The sequence below is a fragment of the Empidonax traillii genome, unplaced genomic scaffold, assembly GCF_003031625.1.
Source record: "Empidonax traillii isolate 1590-97213 ecotype Southwest subspecies unplaced genomic scaffold, ASM303162v1 scaffold89:size1181294, whole genome shotgun sequence".
Taxonomy (NCBI): Eukaryota; Metazoa; Chordata; class Aves; order Passeriformes; family Tyrannidae; genus Empidonax; species Empidonax traillii.
This window is the reverse complement of record NW_020955282.1, coordinates 589,495-604,762: the sequence shown is the minus strand read 5'-3', so window position 1 is coordinate 604,762 and position 15,268 is coordinate 589,495. Positions and strand designations below refer to the sequence as shown.

At 33.6% G+C, this 15,268-nt stretch overlaps 1 protein-coding gene across 1 annotated transcript in view; it reads left to right on the top strand.

Annotated features, from left to right (window-relative positions):
- ASCC3 (activating signal cointegrator 1 complex subunit 3) overlaps positions 1–15,268 on the top strand; it is a 255,756-nt gene that overhangs the window by 43,959 nt on the left and 196,529 nt on the right. The window contains exons 5-8 of the mRNA XM_027881455.1: positions 1,163–1,283; positions 3,372–3,579; positions 4,336–4,477; positions 5,043–5,168. Of these exons, the coding sequence (XP_027737256.1) occupies positions 1,163–1,283; positions 3,372–3,579; positions 4,336–4,477; positions 5,043–5,168 (597 nt within the window). The remainder of the gene's footprint in view (positions 1–1,162; positions 1,284–3,371; positions 3,580–4,335; positions 4,478–5,042; positions 5,169–15,268) is intronic.

Here is a 15,268-nt window from a genome sequence, read left to right as displayed (position 1 = left end):
TTCAGAGCTGTTATTTCATAGTCTCTGCAAACTCTACCGTCACTGTACTAATTTTCACAAACCTTATGTTTTTCATGGAAACCCCTGAGGGCCAGGAGTGACACCTTTTTTTTTTTTCCCCTTATTTTTAAATGACAGTTTATGTTATGAAGTACAGATTGGCCTGCAAAAAAGGATCGTTGATCTGATGCTGTTGTCACTGTTCAGAATTTTGCAAATATATGAAGAGGCAAAATGAAGTTATTTCAAGGTGTTCCCAGAGGGCCATAGTCACAGACAACCACAGAAAAACCCTTTGTTAAGGAGTTAGAAAATTAAATACAGGACAGTAAGAGACCGCTCTCTCCTCTTTGTAGTTAGAACAGAAATACTTGTATCCCACAGTGCCAAACTCGTACTCTTTTATAGAACATCACATCAAAGTATATCACAACTTGTATTCTTACCTGATTCCTGAAGTTTTATGAATAATATTAGCAGCAAACTCAAAGAGCACTAAGGAGAAACTGCCCTGTTTCTGTTTTTGGAAATTGAAAAAAATGCAGAAAATTTGTTTTAAGCAGTATCAGAAATCAAAAATGGGTTTCAATAACTTGCTGCTCTACTGGAATGTTTTGATTTTTGACAAAATAATTGTAGATGAGATGGAGATGGAAGGGCTTTTTTCTAGGATGTGACTGTGAAAATGCAGGAGGCTATATCTCTTGTTCACTGGAAGGGAATAACTTCCTAGTTGTCCGACTTTTATGAGGAAGCATCGGTTCTCTTGATTTATCTGCATAGACTGGGGAGGAAAAAATTTGTAGCATACATAAGTAACCATAAAGAAAGACATATAAAGTTTAGTCTTGAGAAGAGTTGAATTTTATGCAAGAATCTTGAAGAGAAATTGAATTTTGCTTAATAGACAAAATTCACAGATTTTTAAATATTTCCAGCTGAAAACTTTCTGTAATTTCTCCTTTTTGTAATAGAGAACCTGGCTGAATATTACAAATGATACCCTTTGGGTTGAATTACTAGGAGTTGAAATTCATTGATTTGTTAAATATTTGTCATTGTCAACAGATACGATGTTACCAGGGATGGAGATATTGCAGTCCTATTTATAAATATAAGTTAATTTGTATAATGACTTATAACTTTGATTTTTTTTTTGTAGTTATTTGAACTGCTAGGCCCTGAAGGTTTTGAACTCATAGAGAAACTCCTACAGAACAGATCTCTGATTCTGGAAAGATCTTTGACTTGTCCAAATGATAACAGGTTCCAGGCTCTGCAAGGTAAGTGACTACAAAATTTTTATTCCAAACCAGAAAAAAAGTAATTTTCCAGCTGTTCACTTGCATTTCAAGCAGTACTGTCAATGTGTGTTTAAAAAGCAAGAAAAAAAATAGGGGGGTTAAGGGGGAAATGTATTTATGGGCTTAAACAAAGAAATTGTGTTCTGATTATACAGGAGAAACAAATACAGATTGCATTATTTATTTATTTTTCAGCTGCCTATGGGCATGTGCAAATTTAGCATGTATTAAGAGTTGCACTTGTTGTGTTTTTAATGGATTACTGTGGAAATAACCTGATTTTCCATTATTCTTCATCTGCTTTCCTGCTTCCACTCTACCTTGTACTGTCTACTAATGTAGGCCTTGGGGACGAAAAGCACAGACAGTAACAACCACTTCTGAAAAAAAATGAAGTCAAGGATGTTAAAAAATAAAGTTAAGGATGAATAAGTGAGAGAGGGGAAAAAAGGAATTCAGATTTTATACTGTGATTTTTGCTTTTTTATGTGTTTTACAAATTGCTGTTTTAATAGAAGTTTTATTACTTTCTTTTCTGACAAAAATAAATCTGATTGCATATAGGTTGTGACTTGGGATAAATCTTACATGGACACAGCACCGTGCAGCCCATTGCATGTTCACAGTATATGGAATTAGAAAAATGTATAGTACTAGTAAAGGGGGATTTATTTATCCTCACAATAATTTTAAAGTGCAAATGGCCCCACTTTTAATATGTTTGTCTTCAGTGAAATGTTATATAAGCAAGTGCTTAGAAGTTCATGTCTTACTGTGCTGATGGTTAGTCTAAACTAACAGAACAACCATTATTTTTACCTATTTGTGATTTCTGAAGGGAAAGTCTTGCTTTATAACAAGGTTTTGTGTTCTGGTATTTTTCCCTTCTCAAGTAATCAAATAATAAAAAATTTAAAATACGTTCAGTAGAAACGGAATTATTTTACCTTTCTTCTATGTACAGATTTTAGTTACATGAATATTTTCTTCTCAGTTAGCAGAAGTAGTATTTTGGAAGCTTTTATGAAATTATTCTTCATTATGCCATCAGTAAAATCTATCACAGTAATTTGTGCTAGAATGTGGAGGAAGAATATTTTCAATGTTATGCTTTTGAGACAATAGAAAAGTGTAACTGATTGTATGCATTTTTCACTGAGGAGAGAACTCTTGTTTCCCTGTGGTAAAGGAGTCAATGATATTTGGGTATCTTCTCTGAGATTGAAGATGATCTGCCTTGAATTCAGTCCATTAATTTTAATAAGACTTTCTTGTTTTTAAGTTGATCAAAATGGTATTTCTAATGGGGATTGAAGTCTTGTCTTTCTAAAATTGCATTTGGGGAAGGGAATAATTTCTGTCTGCAGAAATTTAGTCAACTTTGAGTAATTTGTACCTTGAGAAAATAAGCACAAGTCAGGGAACTGTATGTGTACTGCATTTTAGTACCATGCTGTATTATTTGACTATTTCTTGTGTAATTTACTTCCATGGCAGTAAAGGTGATTGTTGTGCTTATCAGACAAATCAAGTAACATTTCTTTGCCCTACTGTGTTCAGTCTGAATTAAATTTAGTCAGGAAATTGCATCCATTGTTGTCCCCTTTTAATACAAGAGAGAGTGTTAAAGCTACAGACATGATGATATTAATGTGGACATTTTGACAGTTTATGAGATTTTCTTCTATGCTGTTTAACAGGTTATTGTTACCTTAGCCAGTAAGCATGCTGGGAGGTGTGGGAGTTTCACTTTTGTTGTAGGTGAAAACTAAGCAGCACAAATTGTTCAAAATGTTAGCGGTCAAGCAAGTTTATTTGATGAAAAAAGATTTTCAAGTTTTTGGCTCCAGAGGAAGAGAACAAACATGCCTAGATGTAAGTGAAAAAGGCCAACTACTGCACAGTCTACATAAGGCTCAACTATTTTTATATACACACATGCACAAAACCCCAAAACACACATGAAACCCCAACCAAGCATCGAAAATCAAACCTTTAGAATAAAACTGGGGGAAAAAAGATGGAATCCAGTACTAATGGGGATGCATGCCTGTTAACATATTGCAGAACAGTGCAAGAAGTTCATAGGAGAAAATGCGAAGCCCAATTATGGTTGTCAAGTTACAATTCAGTCCGAACAAGAAAAGTTGTTAATGAAACAGTATCGTCGGGAAGAAAAACGAAATGCCAGAAAAGAAAAACAAGCTGGGGAAGATGGAGAAGTTTCTGGAGAAGGACAAATGTGCTTTGATCCCAAAGAGCTGCGGATGCAAAGGTAATAAATCCTGAAAGTTCAGGAATGCTTCTCTTGTAATTGCTACTTCAGCTTATCATAATAGTTTATTTTCTTTTAGTTTACTTTGGTGATTAGGTGATTCTGACTTCAAGTCACATTTTAGTGCAAGCGTAGAATTTTTTTTAATATGAAAACCTAATTTTCAGGAAAGAAAGCAGTGATCTGCTTAATGAGAATCCTCTTGATCTCATTTATGTGGGCTGGAGATGCAGATTAGAGGGGTAGGCTATCTTTCTTAGTTCCTGTACGCACACTACTTGCTTAAGATTTATGAAGTCTATACTAAATCTATCAGAACTATCTTTCTTTTTTTCTCTCAAGATTAATGGGTACTATTTTCCATGTTGTCAGCCAGAAGTTAGCGGGAGGAGTAGAGGAGGGAAAGGATAAGGAACAAATAAGCTGTTGTATTTTGTATTGAGAAAAATATAGTGGAACTGGTATCTAACTGTGAAATCATCTTGTTTTATTGCTTAAAAAGAGGCAAAACTGCATTTAGGAAAACCTTGCACTTATCGGATTGCACTTCTGAATTGTATGTAAACAGTGTGTTATAAGGATTTGGTTTAACTGGTGCCACATAATAACACTGTAAAATTTTTTGTTGATTATTTTATGCAACTTTTTGTTCTTAAATTTCTGCATTTCTTGCTCTGACGTTAATTTACTATGTTCGGTTTTTGTGATGGCAGCTTAAAATGGGCAGAATTATTGCAGTTATTTTTCTGCTTACAGAGAACTAGCGCTTTTGAATGCTCGAAGTATGCCAGTCTTAGGTAGACAGAGAGAGATGAGCTTCGAAAAAATTCATTATCCTCATGTTTATGATTCCCGAGCTGAAGCTATGAAAACATCGGCATTCATTGGGGGTGCAAAGGTACGTGTTTGGTGCATGACCCTTCTTGAATAGTACATCTTTCCCAGTGAATAATGTTTAGCAGGGCTCCCTTTGTTCCCTTGGTCTCCTACTTATCAGAGTCCAACGTATGAAGCAGCGTTTCTTTTCAGATGGTTTTAAACACTTCCATATATTCTGTTTTTATTTTACCTCTCAAAGAAATAATCTTATTCTCAACTAATATATTGGCTTTTATTTCTAGGTTCACTTATATATTTAAAATACTGTTTTTCTATCTTTTGGATACCTTTGAATGGACTAACAAAATGAATGCTTTCTGAAATTCTACACTTAACGGATTCTGAAATGTAATAAAGCAGAGTTATTTTTGGAGGGAAGGTTGGGACTATTTTCTCAGTAGTAAAACTGATTATTTTCCATTTGGGGTGTTCAGTGCTATCTATAATATGAATCACTGAGATTTGCTTATGTTTTGGATTCATTTTTTGAAGGAAAGTGATAAAGTATTGTTCTAAGTAAGTTATACATAATGACACTTTGTATTTTCATACCTTGAATTAGTTTTCCTGTAATACTGTTTTAGGTGTTCTTACCAGAATCAGTTCAGAGAGAAAACAATAAAATGTATGAAGAGGTGAAGATCCCTCATAGTGAACCAATGCCTATTGGCATTGAAGAGAAAATTGTTTATATTAAAGACTTAGATGAGGTGAGTATACCATTTATTTCAAAGATATTAAATTAGTTTTTACTTTATATTACAAAAAAATAACTGGAAAAATTATCATTTTTTCAGTGATATGTGATATGTAAATGCAGCCAGTTAATTTCTTCACTATTAATTTAGAGAATATTTAGTGGGAAACGTAGTTCGGTGAAATCATCCCTTTCATGCTGACTCAAATTCAAGGAATTCCTGATCTGAACTACTTGTTCATGAGTTGCACTTCTCAATTCCTTGGGCATTACCTGTTCACATATTTATGGTTTTGAGCCGTGATCTGAATCACGACAATGAAATGAAAGTATTACAGCAATTCTGTTCCCTTTCTGAAGATCACATGGCAAAGTGAACCTGAGCTTCTGTATCTGGACTTGTACAGGTTGGCTTTTATAGCTGCACATCACTATTTTGCACTAGTCTTGCAGTCCAGTGCTGTTCAGGGTGTTGAGTGTGGTGTTACAGATTGTGTGGGATGCAAAGTCCTCTCAAATGGTTCTTTAAACAGAAGAGGGCAAATCATCATCAGCAAAATATTGATGATAAAAAGTAAAGGCAGAGAGGGAAAATGCAAGTAAAACAGGCATTAATTTAACTTTTGCTGATTTAAAATGGTGAAAAAGCTGAGGTAAAAGAACTAAATTTCTGGTTAGTTATTTACAGTCTAAAACTTGCAGTAGTCCATCACATGTACCTCTGTTCTCCTCACTGTACATGTCAAATCCATCGAAAAAAACCAGAAGATTTGATTTGAATAGAGACATAAAGAGCAAGCTAGATGTACATATGAAGAAGGTTTTATATTTCTTAGTTCTTCAGCATATAACATGGAAACAAATTTTTCTACTTTGTGGGAAAACAGGAAATGAAAATATACCCAGAACACTTTATTGGGACTCTGAGTAAAGATTGTATTACATAAAGATTTAACGCTTTCAAAACAGAAGACAGTTTAATTTTAATATCGGAATCTGCTCTTTTCTGCATAGGTGACAGTACCTCATGTTGTGCTCATGAATTGAATGACAGGTTAACTGGATAGAAAAATGGAGCCACTGCAGCTATAAAATGTGACATTTTATATGACAATATTCAGCATGACAGCTTTTTGCAGTGAAATGTCTTTCTCTTGAGCTAAATAGTACCTAATAATCTGTAAACTTTTTTGAAAGTACCAGTATTTCAATAGGCATTAACTGCTTTCAGAAAAAATATGGTTCAGACAGAAAAATTACTATCTAAAATTAATAGTTTGCAGATTTTTACACATTTAATGTTTAAAATAATTGCAAAAAATACATCAATTATACAAATTTCACAGGTATCTCTCCTTGTAGACTGTGTATCATCAAGAGATATTCTTTTCATTTTTACGGTGAAATTTTGAAATAGAAATAATTTTCTTTAGAACTTTGCTCTTTGATATGACTCCTATTACATGAGATCAAATAGAAGTGTCAATAACAAATAGAGTTTTGAATGTTTGAACGCCTATGTATATAATTTTTGCCCTCAACTTTACTATCGGTTTGCAACAACAGATGACAAATTCATGAAGTTTGTCCAAATGCAGGATTTGTCAGCTTCCTTCTTCCATTAGTGAGGCTCATAAATTTGAAACTTGTTGGATAACACATTATTATCAATGAGTTAAAAGAGGCTGAAATTGCCAGTGGGGCAATTTTTTTTTTCGTTGTTGTTTTCTTGGTATGGCAGTTTTAGATCTCTAAGCTCAGAAAAAATCTTAGCTGATACTTAAAATTTTTACTAATTAACTGGAGTCAAAGGGCATGAAGATTTTCCATCAGTATATTTTATTTTTGGTTTATTCGTGTTAAGCAAAACCAGCAAAATAATATTTTTTGTCCGTCTCCCTAGAACACATAGGTGCTCATAAATAGCTCTGGTATATCTGTACAGATATGTTTGCAGGACTACCTAAAATACCAACAGGGGGGCAAAGAGTAGAGAAGACAGTAAATATAGCTGTAGATAGTTCATAGCTAGAAGCTTCTAAAGGTGTCAGGATGAAGTTGAGTGTTTTGCTGCTATTGGCTGCTATGAGATACCATTAGTGGTAGGGTTTTGATGTACGACATTGAGTTAGTCTAGACATGTAGATTAAGGTACTCATTCTGTTTAATGAGTCAATATACATGAAACCCATAATCCATATGGAAAAAAAAAAGGCACAGAATAACCAAGCCATGTATTGTTGCTGGGGTTTTGAGTATTATATATTGAGCTCTCTAAGCACTTGCTGTCTGTGGAGAAATCCTGATGGTTTTAAAAATTATAAATATTCTTCTTCCTTTTCTTTTTAGTCTGTATGTTTTCATTTGCCTAAAAGTAATCTCTCTATCTGTTTCTCATGAGCTATGTGATTTTGATCACATTTGTCAGCAGTTTGGGTGGAATATTTGACCGTGTAATGTGTATTGCAGAATATACTATTAAATTTAATCTTCAAAGCTCTTCAGGTCAGAACTGAGTTCATAAGGAGTTCATTTATATTTTGAACTGTTAGCCAAAAGTTAAACCTCTGGATCCTGTAAGTTGAAGTAATCTTGCACTTTAAATATTCTGAAGTATTAGTTAAGGTTTAGATTTTCTCATTTCCTTAACCTGATATAAACCCAGCTTGAGAATAGATGAGAAAAATATATTCCTTAAGATACAAATTTTAACAAACCACATTTTAACCATATTTTAAACATGTATAGGCTTTTTTTTTTCTTATGTAAAAATATAAGACAAAATGAGAAAACCTCTATGAACCAACAGCAAAGAGAGCAGGGATGCATTAAACTAGTACAGATATTAACATAAAGTTCTTATTTATAGGATTGGTGATGTAGTCATGGTATATCTTCCACTGCTCTCCAGAACTGAGAAATAACACATTTAAACCAATTTTGGTACTATATTATCTGAAATCTTATGGCCAGTATTTTCAAAGTAAGTATTCAGTTTAGTTAGAGCCTCCTTGCAAAGGTTCAGAGCTTCCCTAAAGAGTTTAACTTCATGATTAGTTAAATTATTCCACATGCAGATTTTTCTGCAGCCATGAAAGCACTGCCTAAAAGAATACAGATGCTAGGATGGATCTCACGATATAGACAAAAATCCAAGTTTTTGTAGCTACCATTCCTACGTAATCCCATTATGCACTGCAAATGTGAGATCAGGAGGGGCCAACCTTTCACAGTTTAGAAGCCATAAAAGCATACCACAGCATGTCAAACTGCTGGCATTAGCACTCCCCTGCTGTCTGTGCTGTTCCTTTTTCTGCTTTGTCACTCGCACCTTTCTACATTATGATCTGAACTGCTGCTTCATCTCCTCCCACAGTCTCACTCCACCTGTGTCACCTCATGTTCTTTATTTCCTACCCCTGTTGAGCTGGGAGCAGGAGCTAGTGGCATGGAGGGTGCTTTGCTGCTGCTTGGGAATGTCTCTGGTGTTCGATGGTAGAAAGGTGCACTGTGTCCCATGGAAGGAGCTGCAGAGGGGCTAAGGAATTGCAAGGCAGCAAATCCCACCCCCAGCTCCCTTTGTACGTAACTGTTTTTCTTGGCATTTTTTCCTATTTGTTCCTATTTGGAGAGCTGTGTCTTCACCACAGTACAAGCATACAAGCAGAGGTGGTTCATAAGTAGCTGATTGGTCACACCAATTTAATCTGAAGTATTCTGATTCTACTGCTTGCAAAAGTGACACGCCAGCTAGGTTGTTTCAATAATGAGAATTTAAAAAATGGAGTAAGCGCAGTCTTAGATTTATTATCTTTGACAAGCAACTAGACCATTAATAAAATATATCTTTTGTACTTACTATAAAGGTGGTTCTGTGCCAGGCTTTTTGCCAAATAAATGTAACTTTAAAGTCATAAACTCAGGTCAGGGAAAGTTCCCCTTGAAGAGTGTGAAAACATGTTTTATCTAAAAAATTGCTGTTGGTGAAAAATTACTTCAGCTTTTTACCTAAATGTGTGTTCAGGGTAGGATTTATTTCTTTGTTTCATGTTACTTCAGTTTCCTTTTACTAGCACTGCTTAATGATCTAAATAAGAAGTGTATTTTTCTTCTCTCCATATTATGTGAAGAGATTATTACAAAATCAATATTCCCTCTTTTCCTGTACTGTTTTCTTGTTTTTAGAATTGTACAAGGTAAGTCTACAGAACAGAGGTATGGATGTTTTTGCATAAATTACATTTTTCAAATCCAGACTATTGGACCATTAATACCAAACTTGATCCTAGTGTTTCAGTTGCATATTTTTCAAACAGCAATTGGCGGTTGGACGGAAAGGAATAATTTTTAAAAATATTTTTAATTTTATTGAAATCTTGACATTTATCCAATGAATTATACTCTAAATTAGCTTCAAGGAAAGTTTAGAAGTTCTGTAATCATTAGTCTCAGCTTAAGACAAGGAAAATCACATAGATCAAAGTACAATCATTTTAATGGTGGGTAACGTATATTAGGAATTGTAGTCTATGTTCATATTTCATGAGGGGTGATATCCAAAGAAGGTCGAATATGTACAATAATAGGTGAATAAAAATATTGGAGTTAAGATTTAACATTTATGTTAATCTTAAAGCCTACAAGTTCTGGTTTAATTTTCTTCAGTATGCAAGTTAATGAGTACTCTGTCATTATTTTATAATCCCAGGTGCAATTATTATAGTTTCTGTGTCAAATTGTTTGATTATCTAACCCTTAGCTGAAGTTTTTCTGCACTGTTTCATTTAAATTGTAGGAATAAATACTATAGCTTCAACTGAAAGTAAGTAAAATATGTGCTTCATGCCAAACCATGTTCATACCAAAACAGTTTATTGTCTGTCTTGTAAAAAATTGTCATCTTGTCAATTAAGAAAATCCATTTTTTAGTAGAAATAGTTTATTAACTTCATAAAAAAATGTTGCTATGATGTGCAAGCTGTAAACTGATATTCTGGTTTTGAAATTTACCTGTAATCTCATATTGTAGAAATGCAAACATGTGCTCTGTGGTTTACTACTAATTCATCTTTAGAAGACACTTGCTGCACTTGAATATAATTCATTGAATGTAATATTTTTAAAACATGTGCCTCACTTGACTGCAGCTTTTACTGCAGATAAATATCACTATATGATTTCCTGAATGCTAAGAAGTTCTTTCTTCTTTCAGCAATGGAGAATATCTTCCCATGATGATAAATCTCTGAAAAGTATTTTGAAAAACATTCTTACTTTATTGATATGGCCTTTAATACTACAAATGGTACCATAACTTTCTATTATTCTAAAATTCCTTGCCATTAAGATGCTTTTTTTAGTTTGTTTAATGGAATCACTGATTTTATTGCATGCTGGATTACTAACCTGACTTATTTTGGGGAACACCTTTAAAACAAACAAACAAAAAATCTAAATAATTTCTAGAGAGAAAGAAACTTGATATGATAATGCCAAATTAATTTGATATGGTATTTGAAATACAGGTACACTGCAGTGTTAGCAAGGCTTTATGAATGTTACGGTACAACTTTGAATTAATTCCGTAATGAAATGTGTAAGTTTGAATTCCTTAATTTAACGTGGCACATCGGTGTCTTAAGTAAGGCAGAGTTCTTAAGAGCACAGATAGGGAGGATCAGCAATTATGACCACCCTCCAATTACCAGGAGTTTGAGAAGCTGAAAAATTAACATTAAAAGAGAGGATTAGTAATGGATTAAGTAGATATAAAAGAATAAAGAAATAATTTACAAACGGATAATTTTTTTCAATAATCTGAGATTATTGTTTCAAACAAGTTTCCAGCTATATCTGCCTTCTCCTGATAGGAGAGTATTTTTGTATCTCTGAAGTTCATAACAAAATATATAAAGTTGGTTTCCTAGAACATCACAGTAAGAGTTTATGCTAGTGTTGAAATGAAAAGAATGAAGTATCTCTAAAGAGGTATACTGAATTCCTGAAGAGGAATAATAATTTTCTTTTTTAAAGTAGTGATAGTAAAAACAAAAAATAAATGGAAGTGTCATTAGAGATAGTGATATCAAGGCTATTCTAAAAATAAGAAAGCAAGAAATAGAGATCGACATTTTGTTTTTGACAAAACTCATAAGACAACTTCTTTTCCCAAGGTACACTTCCCAGGTATGTGCTAGTTTTTAAGAGATGAACATAGTACTGGATATGTTCATCTTTTAGCCATTTCATGGGTTTCCTCCAAAGCATTTTATTTTGTTACTTTGTATAATTATTTCAAAATAATATTTTGAAATGCAGTGCTACCTACTAGTACCCTTAGAATTTGAAAACTGAGTTCTAACTCAGCAAAAAGATGTGTTTGATACTATTATAGTCTTTGAAAGGACCTGTCTCTTAACACAGGAAGAGAAATTGAAATTATTTTCTCTGAAGCATCTCTGTGTTAGGCAGGTGTGACTTCTCTGGAATCTTTGCCTTGTTTGTTCTAAGTTCAAGATTATCATAGACTTAAAAAAGACAGTAACAGTTTTAACAGACCACTCTTTTATATATCTTCCTCTTTTTCTCCCTCAGCGTGCCAGTGTTTTACTATTTCATTTTTTTAACAAAGGAAAAAAAAAAAAGGCTTGTATGCAAAAAAGACAGTCAAGTCAATCTGCGTCCCTTATACAGATATGTGTAGGATGCAAAGAAAAAGGGGATGATGATGAAAAACTGGAGAGAGATGAGAACTGAAGCATGATCTTATGTCAGATTCTCTGAAGAGCAAAAGGCGGCTTTCAGTGAGCAGCAGCCCGTACGTGCTGAAACAATGTGTGTCAATGGAATGAAACAAATACATCATGTCTCACATGAGTTTTGGACTTAGGCATTATATAGTTGGTCAGATGAAAGCCTGTATTCGCTCAAACTACATTCTCCTTGGCCTGTTTTTATGATGTGGCTTTCATTTTTGGTATGATGTTGTGGATCGAAGCATTGTGTCGTGACCATTTAAAAGCAGATTATTTTTATACAAATTGGAAGAATATTCACTGGAGAAGTGCAGGAAAAACAAGCTTTTATTATTGTCCCATAAGAATGGGGAAGTATTGCAGATACTTTCTTAAAGTTTTGGTTAACCAGAATTATTGTGGAAATTCATAGATAACCACATTTCCAGATTGTACAATGTGTCCCTGACTTAAATAAGCAACCAACACAGCAATTTGCAGTGTAACTTTTTTTCTTATTCCAAAATAGTGTTCTCTCTCTGCCTCTGTCATAAACCTGTCTTTTGGTAGGCTGACAGTAGGTTTATTTGCTTTGATTTGACACTGGGCAAGTTTGATCTTTTTAGAATCAGGCTGAATGAAGGTTTCCTTTGCAGTATGTGCTGCCTTAGCTCATCTACACAAATTTTTCAGATGACTTTTCACAGAGGTGAAAAATTATCTTTTTCTTTTTGATCAATAGGCTTCTCCTTGCTTTTCAGCTGTAACCTAATGCCTTTCTCTGTCTTGTAATGTCTTAAAATTGAATGCTTAGAATAGTCTGATCATTTGTTCTTGAAGTTTCCTTTGTCCTAGTGTCATGTGCAGTTTAGTTCAAGACCTTTTGTAGTCTTGTGCTTTTAATGTTTTTAAGATCAACAAGGCTTTTATCTTTTCTCTTTAAAAATCACTTTCCAAATGCTGTTAGGATAGCATATTGTATAATACATTAGAGCTTTATCTATTTTTGTTGTTGGCTTATTTGTTTACATATTTGTAATAAGAGCCTTTTAATGCCATAGAAGTCTGATGGCTGTGTTACATGAACAAGCCGTATTTAAGACACTGGAGATACCGAGTGTGGCAAGGATGCTATGAAAAACTGGTAAATAGGTTCTTTGTTTTGTCAGTCTGGGTCGTGTTTTTATGCACGTTTTTATTTTCAAGGGCTTGTTGTTAATGACTACATGCAAAAACCACTGATAAATGGGTATAAAGCAAGAAAAAAATCCTTGTGACTGCAAAATAATGCTTTCAAATGTCCTTTCATTGATGAGGTTGTAATTTAAACTTAAACAGATCTCATTTAGAGAGACTCTTGATATTCTAAATACTAGTATTGTACAGCCATCTTTTTATTGAAAAGAGCACTGTAAAATCTGAGTTATGTCTTCATGGGCAGTATAAGTTTAAAAAAACAACTAATTGATAATATGGGTCCAAGTCTGTACTGGTAAGTATAGAGGACTTAATTTCTTTTAGTCTGTTCTTTAAACAAGCATGGCTGTCTATGATATACTAAGCAAAACTTGCTTTGAAATATTTAGTAGATAATGGCACGTGAGAGTTATACATTCTTACAATTATTTGATTGCTCCTTTTCATGCAAGTATGAATAGGGAAATCCATTGCAAATATGAATAGGGAAATGCACTTTTTAGTATTAACATGAGGTAAAATTGACTGCATCTGATTTGAATAAAGCGTTAAGCCTGTTTCATTTTCTACACAGCTGCCAAGTGTGCGTATATTGTGTAGTGCTGCCTCTGAAATCGTTGAAAATCTGATGGGAACACTTATAAAGGCAAACCAGTAAAGGGCACCAGCTGCTGAAAAGCACCTGCTGAGCCACTGTGGGAGTAGATGCATCTGCCTGTACCTAGAAGTAATCTAACAAAGTACCTGCTTCTACCTGTCAGGATTTTAATTTGTGTAAAGATTCATCCAATGAAACTAGTTCAGAATACTGAAAGAAAAAAAAAAAAAACACACCAAAAGCGGCTGGTTTTTTTTGTGCAGAAAAGCACCACTTCTGAGCAACCTTCTAACTCTCATAACTATTTTCTCTTAAGAAACAAACCCAGATATGGCAGCCAGAAGTCTCAGCTACACTGAGTGTAAAAGGTGCAGCCAGTCTAGAAGAGATTATTAAACCAAAGAGCATGTTTTCAACTATTGTTTGACTTAGTTTGAGAGATTTGTGAGAGTGTATGTTTCTTTTTTTCATTTTAGCATATTTGGTTCGTTGTTGATTTTACTGCACAATCAAAAGTAAGTTTTAAAATCAGAAGTCATTAGACAAATATTCCAAATATATTTAAAATTGTCCTACTTTCTGTCTTTTGACACACTTTTATTGCTCTCATTCATTGGTGACTGTACCACATAAGTAGGCCCTCACCTACATTTTATTTTCCTGGGGTAAGAAAACGTCTGTGAATGCTGCTGATTTAGCTGGGATTTGGGACAACAAAATAGCTGTGTTCTTGTAGAAAAGAATACTGACTGTGTTTGTAGTCTTCCCCTGTAAAATTTAGGAAAAAGTCATCTATAATGTAAACTAGTACTGTCTTGGGTAGCAGAAGTGTGAAATTAACTAAAATAGAGAAGAAAATTGAGCTGTTAGATTATGAGAGCAATAGTGATTCCTCTGGGAATATTCTTCTGTTTGCCATTCTTTAGTTTTTACTTGATGTGTTAAAATTATTACTAATTTCAACTATAATTACCTCTTAGAGCATTCTGTAAGTTTTTCTTCAGGTTTTGTAGAAAGAAATAGCTTGTCATGTGTTAAGGGCAAGCTAAAGTAAATAGTTTGAAAACATTGTCCTGAAGTGGCTTCTACATTAATATTTATTTCTACATGAGCAGTTAGAACTGATGCCTTTGCATGAATAAAATAGTATTGAATTGATTAATTTAAAATATTTTTAAATTAATTACAAAATTTGAATTAATTTAAAAATAAAATACCGAAATATATCTGTACTTCAAAACTATACAATAATACGAAATGTTGCCCTGCTCTTAAAAACTTATATGTATTAAATTTTGTAGAGTAAACCCAATGACTAATAAAAATCCAGGAAGCATTTCAGGTAGACATGCTCTTCCACAGCAGCTGCATGTAGCTCAAAAAAAAAAAAAAATCCAGCTTTCTGGCTCACAGCATTCTTTTCACCTTGTACTTAATCACTGTAATATTTGAAATCCAATTATATCTACCTGGTGACTTTGCAGCTGTTATGTTTTTTGGCCTCATTAAATGATCATAATAAGTGAAATATTTAAATTGAGAAAACAACTTGTTAAGTGTTAATTTTTCATTCTTTAGGGAGTC